The sequence below is a fragment of the Staurois parvus genome, unplaced genomic scaffold (assembly GCF_062004578.1).
Source record: "Staurois parvus isolate SC_StPar_1 unplaced genomic scaffold, SC_StPar_1.0 ptg000025l, whole genome shotgun sequence".
Taxonomy (NCBI): domain Eukaryota; kingdom Metazoa; phylum Chordata; class Amphibia; order Anura; family Ranidae; genus Staurois; species Staurois parvus.
The window spans coordinates 6,422,332-6,429,557 of NW_028317821.1; the positions used below are offsets into that span (position 1 = coordinate 6,422,332).

At 42.7% G+C, this 7,226-nt stretch overlaps 1 protein-coding gene across 1 annotated transcript in view; it reads right to left on the reverse strand.

Annotated features, from left to right (window-relative positions):
- Window positions 1–7,226, reverse strand: part of LOC149471212 (uncharacterized) — a 140,708-nt gene extending 133,482 nt beyond the window's left edge. Inside the window, exon 1 of the mRNA XM_089694238.1 lies at window positions 6,955–7,226. Coding sequence (XP_089550364.1) covers window positions 6,955–7,174 — 220 coding nt within the window. The 5' untranslated portion in view covers window positions 7,175–7,226. The remainder of the gene's footprint in view (window positions 1–6,954) is intronic.

Sequence of the window (7,226 nt, forward strand, 5' to 3'; positions counted from 1 at the left end):
GTCTAGATGGGGGTTTGGTGACGCATTTCTGGCTTGTATCTCAGCATTATACTCATCCCCCTTGGCCTCTGTTAAATATGCAGGTTTCTTTTCCTCATTTTTTCCTATTTTCAGGGGCATGAGACAGGGATGCCCATTATCACCTGCTCTTTTTGTTCTCGCCCTTGAACCTCTAGCTGCAGCCATTCGAAATCACCCAGATATTTCTGGTGTTCCCTATGCTGGCACTCAATATAAGGCCAACTTTCATGCAGATGATGCTCTTTTGGTTTAATCAATCCTCTCATCACTCTCCCCAATCTCCAGGTCATATTGGACCGTTTTTTTACTATATCTGGCGTTCACATCAAGTTGTCTAAAACCACGTCATTGAATATTACGCTCCCTGCCGACCTGGTTGAATGGTTGCAGACACAATTTCCTTACCGTTGGACATCCAATTTTCTGGCTTATCTTGGCGGTACACTTACTTCTTCCTACTCTGCCTTATTTCCGGCTAATTATTACCCCTTATTGCACTCTGTTACTTCCCTGCTTCATTCTTGGCAGTTTCCTTCTTTATCTTGGATTGTCCGGATAAATGCTGTTAAGATGACTATCTTGTCGAAGATTATGTACTTTCTCCGCATTGTCCCTATTCAGGTCCCTGCATCTTTTCTTTGTGTACTGCAAAGCCAGATTTTCCGTTTCATTTGGGCTCATGAACGTCCCAGAGTGCCTAGAGCCACTCTGTATACTCATAGATTACTGGGCGGTTTGGGAGTTCCACATATTTCTAGATACTACTTGCTGGCTCAGATTTCCCAGCTGTCTATGTTTCATGCCAAGACAGATATCCCGTTATGGGTACTCCTGAAATTACCCATTGCTTTGCTTTGCTTTGGCTCCCGCATTGCATTGCTTTGGCTCCCGCCTAAGATGCGTCCTCCGGATTTGAGCCCATCATGCCTCACAGTTTACGAACCTTGGATTCTGTTAAATATTCGGGTAATTTGATATCATCGTTTCTACCTCTTTTGCCGATTACACATAATCCTCTATTTCCACCAGGCCTAGAACATCCCCCTTCTTTCTCTTGGTGGACCTCCCATGGCTTTGTCATTGTACATGATTTCATGAGTTCTCGTACGTTTCCATCATGGGAATCTCTTCGAGAGGCAAGGGGGGTCCCGCCACGGGATTATTATTGGTATTTGCCGTTGCGCCACTGGGTTTTATCCCTCCGTCGTACCTCTACATATCCTTACCGCAAAACGCCATTTGAACACGTCTGTCAGCATTCCTCAGGGTCCCCTGGTCTCATTTCTGTAATTTATGCCTTTCTTAACAGTAGGTCCTCCTCATCACCACTGTCATATGTATCTCATTGGGAGCGAGATTTGGATGTCTCGATTGCGGCGGAGGAGTGGTGTTGGGCCTGGGGGATGGTGGCAAAATGTTCATTCAATACAGTCACTCTTGAGGCAGCCTATAAACTTCTCTTGCGGTGGTACTGGATCCCGACCCGGACTGTTCACTTTAATCCGACTGGCGGAGATAGGTGTTTCTGGAACTGTGGTCTATGCGGGGACATCCTGCACATTTGGTGGTCGTGCCCGCGATTGATAGGCTTCTGGTCTAGGGTTTTTGGTTTGCTACAACGCTATTACATATTACGGAGGGATATCCATAGGGATGCAAAGGTGGCCCTCCTGCATTGCCCAATTTTGGGTCTGTCTAGGTCTCAGCAGAAATTCGCATCCTACCTTTTTATTTCGGCCAAACGTGCTATAGCTCAAGCTTGGAGAACCCCTTCGGTTGTCTTCCAGGGGGTGAAGACCCAGATAAATGCTATGTTGTTCAATGAACAGATGTCTAGCATTCTTCATGTTTCTCATCTGAGATTCCTTAAGGTTTTGGAACCGTGGATATGTTATTCCTTGTCATCCCTGCCTCCTACTAGTTATGGCCTCCTATAGTCCTTTCTGATTCCCTTTTGTTTTCTTTTCGTCTAACCTTTTTTCTTTTCTCTTCTTTTTTCGATATTATGTTGGATTACTGCTGCTATTTGGTTCGGCTTTTAGCCATCTCTTCTTGATGTCACTGGAAATTTCATTTCGTTATTTGACTAATACAAGTCAGCAGGATGTCTCTGTTTATGTGTTATTGTTCTGCTCTGCCCCTGCGAGGGAGTATTTTGAGCTTGTTATATTCTTAAAAACAAAACTTTCTTAATAAAAATATTGTAACAAAAAAATAGTCCCTTTTATGTCAAGAACAGTAAGGATATTATTATGCAGCTTCAAGGAGTTAATATTGATAGGAACAGTATATTGGTGACAGTAGACATAGAGTCTTTATACACCAAAATAAAGCAAGAGTATGGGCTGTCAGCTGTTAAATGGGCACTGAAAGAATAAACTAGTTTGAAAAGAATACAAAGAAAGCTTGTTGTGGAGGCCTTGCAAATGGCGATGCAGAGTATCTCCTTTTGGTATAAGGGCTCGTTCACACTTGACTTTATTTCTAACTCTTGCCAAACACCCCTATAGCGTTTGACAGGCATTAGACAGGCATTTGGGAAGTGCTTTTAAAGCTCCTCAAACGCTCTCCAAAGCTCCCAAAACGCCCTATGCGCGGTTTTGAGGTGGTTGATAGGCGTTTGCGGAGTGGCACCATAGACTTGAATGGGAGGCTTCAACTCTTCCTGACTCGACACGTCAGTTTTCCTGCGACGCTAACGCTAATGCTTCCGCTTCCGTGTGGACAGCACTGTGTACTGCCATGTGCAGAATTTTCATAGGCGTTTGAGAAGCGTTCTGTCTGACGCCTGCTGACAAAGCTAGTGTAAACGTAGCCTTAATGGGTGAAGGGGGTTACCTAAAAATCAGCATATGAAAATAGGACGTAACTGGTCTCATAAGAGGAGCTATGCACAAACTGTAGTGCTAATGAAAAGATTTCTAGCTAATCAATACTGAAAAAAAAGATCACCTAGAGAATATTAGGAAAGCTGTAGGAGGATTAGATAGGGGGCAACTATTGAAGGGTAGTAAAGCAAGTCCGTGAGAGTTTTATCTAGCCTTCATCACCAGGTATAATAGACAGTATAAAGATATAGAAATAATAATTAAGAAACATTGGCCTATCCTGAAAGATAGCTCCCTCCATACCATATTGCCGAATAAACCGAAGTTCATCTATAGGAAAGCTTCGGGCCTTAAAACTAGGTTAGTTAAAAATATTTCAAACTCCCAAAAAACACAAACAACCATTTTAGTTAGGGTGGAATCTTACAAATGTAAGCCCATGCAAAATGAGTAAAGATAATATTAGGAAGAGCACAATATGTGAATCTAAACATACAGGTAAACAATTTGATATCCATGAATTTATCAGTTCTGATAGCTCATATGTACTGGAATATCCATGCTACCTGCAATATGTTGATAGGACAACCAGGAAGCTTTCAGTATGGATTAACAAACACATGAATAATATACAAAAGGATTACCAGAGACGTAGTGTCTCCAGACACTTTCATCTTTTTCATAATAGGGATCCTAGCTTACTCACTTTTTATGTCATTGACAGAGTTAAAAAATATTGGAGGGGGTCCAATTTAAGAAAAGCGGTCTTACAGAATGAGACACAGATTTCTAGTTTATTCTAGCCCTAGGCATTATGGGTTTTATTGATATGTGTACTTTTAGTTCTGCTCCACATGATGGAGATAAATAGCGTATAAACCATTGGATTAGCAGAATGGTGCATGTCCATCTTGCACCACAAGATGGGAATACTGAGGCTTATACAGCATTGATTAATTTGTTTGGAGGGTTATTTATTTTATGATATGTTATTTTTAGTAAAAAAATCATATGTTCATTGTAGGAATCACCTGCCAATAGCCGTATATGATGGTGGTATTAATTTGGAATCAATATGTGCAGCTTTAAGTTTTATCTAATCATGTCTAATGGCATGGTATAAATATGGTGGAATACATGGCGTTGACCACGCCTCCTGATGACATCCTGGATGTGACGAAGCGTGTAGGAGCCACCTTTTGGAATACACACTAGCTCCCATGCTGGTTGGAGCGGCAGCAACAGACAGTAGAGCTTTGGCAGATGATTCAGAGGTGCCAGGTTGGACACAGTACCTGAGTGTTACTTTTGATGTTTTTTATTGAGATTTTAAATAAACAATATTATACTCTGATGATTCTTTCTGTTTGATTCCTATTCTGTATGGGCATGAGATATTCAGTGTACCTTGACCCTGAAACATTGCGACACACTGCAGCAATGTTGCACTAATGATGAAATGTGAGAGTTTGCTAGAAGTTGAACCTGGTGAATGCCTTGCCTCTGTGCTAGAAAGAAAGCATGCAAGGTCATTTATTGTTGGCCATTTTTTCTTCCTTGTTGTACAATCCCAGCCTCCTCATTGGTCTCTTTTAAAACCAATTACAGTGCTCTCCTTCCTATTTTAACCCCTTGCTACTTTCTGTTCCTTGCATAAGCTTGGCTCTGTTTACAGTCCATAATAATTATTTTGACACTATTACAACTTAATATATGAAAATGAAAAGTGTACTCCAAGTCATCAGTGCTTTTAATATTTGACAGTAAGGATTGATATCAGAGGGGAACCCCATATACACCTCCCTTTACACCACTCTCCAGGAGAAGGAGACCCCAAGCTAAGGACTGCAGTAGGCCCTCAGAGGGGACCACCACACAGACCCCCCACCCACTCTTCTCCAGTAAGAGGAGACACCCAGCCAGGATTGCAGGGCAGTGATCAGTGGGGACCCCAACACAGACCCCCCCCCTGCCCATCCTTCTCCAATAGAGAATGGAGATAGTGAATGGTGTGTGCTCTGAGTGGGCATATTGGGAGGTGTACACTGCACAGACATTGATGATGGCAGAAATGTGAAGGGGAGAGAAGGAGACCCTTATTATCAGTCTGGAGCAGAAGGAAATCTAGCACTGTCCTGCTGCTGCTGTTCCAGCTGCTTGCTCTGCTGGCCACATCCACTCCCCCCTCCCTCACTGTAAACAGGAAGGCTGATCCCGGTAGCTAATGGATCCCAAGGAAAGACAGAGAAGCTGCTAAGCCTGTGCGATGAGCTCAAGTGTACTGCCCCATATAATATTGTTCTGCCCAGGCCACTTCTGCCCCTAGTGTTGAATTAAAGATGGCCGCCGAAGCTCCACGTTGCTCCGGCGGCGTGACGTCACGGCGTGGTGTGGAGTAACGTGGAGCTCCGGCGGCCATCTTTAATTACCAGCTGGTCAGTCCCTTTACAGACTACTGTCTGCAACGTTGTATATCTATTTTTACCTGATGCACCTTAATAAAAATATTTGGGTTTAACATACTACACTATGGGAGTGTTCTTGTCGCCCCCTGGGGGAGTGTTCTAGCCCACAGACCTACTCCAAGAACGGATTACTACTTACCACCCAGGCCATCCGGAGTGGCAACATCCACTAGGACCAAATAGGGGGACCTTTTGAGGAGGACAACTTACCTAGGATCCGATAGAGGGAAGACCACCCATCACCTGGCAGCAGGATAATTATACACAAGGCGCATTTAATATGCGCGTCCGGTGAGTGCGCATTTCATTACCACCTCTACACGGATATCAAAGTCACCTCAACTATTTATACTCATTTGTATTTGCGGGACTACCCCATATCCTTTATTATTTGATCCACCAAGGACTTCTGCATACATATTGTTTACAAACGCTGCACCTTTCACATATAATATAGGAAATCTGGCCAGAGACTGCAGGACGTACTGACTTTGGTGCAATGTGAATCTAGGCCTTTCCAGCAAACTGACGTGTCCTGGACAGGACTTCCTGCTCATTAGCTACCTCTCTTGTGCTGTCCCCTTTCTTACCCCAGATACTGGCCAACCTTAGTATAAAAGTTACAAAATAGATGTCATAGCCACACAAGGGACATTAAGGCTGGGATTTGAGAGATTCTACATTAGTATACAACTGATGAAGAGTACAACAAACTTTTGCAGTATGCTGTAAAAGTACAACTCCAAGCACCATCATTTTCATAGCGTAAGAAGTCTTCACAGTTTTTATTTTAACTTCTGCTGCGTTGTAATTTAATGTCAACTTTTTCAAGAACCTTAAAAAAATTATTTTCATCTCTCCCTTTATCTTTTTTCTTCCTCTTTCTGTCTTGGAAAATTGTAAAAAAAAACCTTCTGGTTGGGGATATGCATGCCCTTAGCTGTCTATTTCCGTATTTGACTCCAGGTAACAAACTTATATATGTTGCAGGAGCGGTCTTATATGGTTTGATCTTGCAGTATGTGTCTGTTTATATCTGTGCATAATAGGTATTTACATGTTGCTTTTTCTGTGTAGTTTCTACGATGTTCCTTGTAATATGTGAAATCTTACGCTGGATATGTACATAGTAGTAAACAATTTTTTTTATGTTGGATGTTGCAATCCCTTAAATAAAGAATTAACAAAAAAAAAAGAACCTTAAAATTAGTTCTCTTTGCATCGCTGGACTGTATAGCTCTACTCCCAACCCACGGCAACATCAGCACTGCATGTATGAGAGACACCGGTACTGGGCTCATGTCTTCCCCTAGGCCTACGCTTGGTCGTTCACAAAACACATGGCTGCAATGTCATCAGACCAAGTTATGACATTAGCACCAGTGTTTATCACAGTTGGCAGGGGACTGAAGGTACAGTGGGATCCTTTAGCTCCTCCCTTTCCCAACATGAATTAACCACCTAAACCTAACACCAAAGTGATCAAATGCCTTATCTGATCCTAACACTGTTTCTACACTATTGTCCTGCTTATCAGCAGGTCCCACACCAAAGGCACACAGCCCTGAGATCCTGGGCCAACAGAGTATGTCTGTGTGTGTGTGTCAATTACTTTTAAAAAAGTTCTCGTTGCTACTAACCTGGTGCCCACAATCTGGTGTTGGCAGTGTATGCCCTAGCTGTAAGACATCTGATCTTCACCTCTTCTGGTAAGAACCTTTTCCGCCCAATGTCTAGAGACTGGGTGCAGCTGTTGTTCCCTGCTGTGATTCGTCTCTGTCCCTCAATGACAAAAGACATTTCTCCTTCATCTCTTCTGGAAAAGAAGATTTTAGGCAATAGTGCCGTTGTTTCAGCCATTTTAAAGCCAACTAGTGAAAAAAAAGAAATGTTGTAGAAGCAGTGTTACATG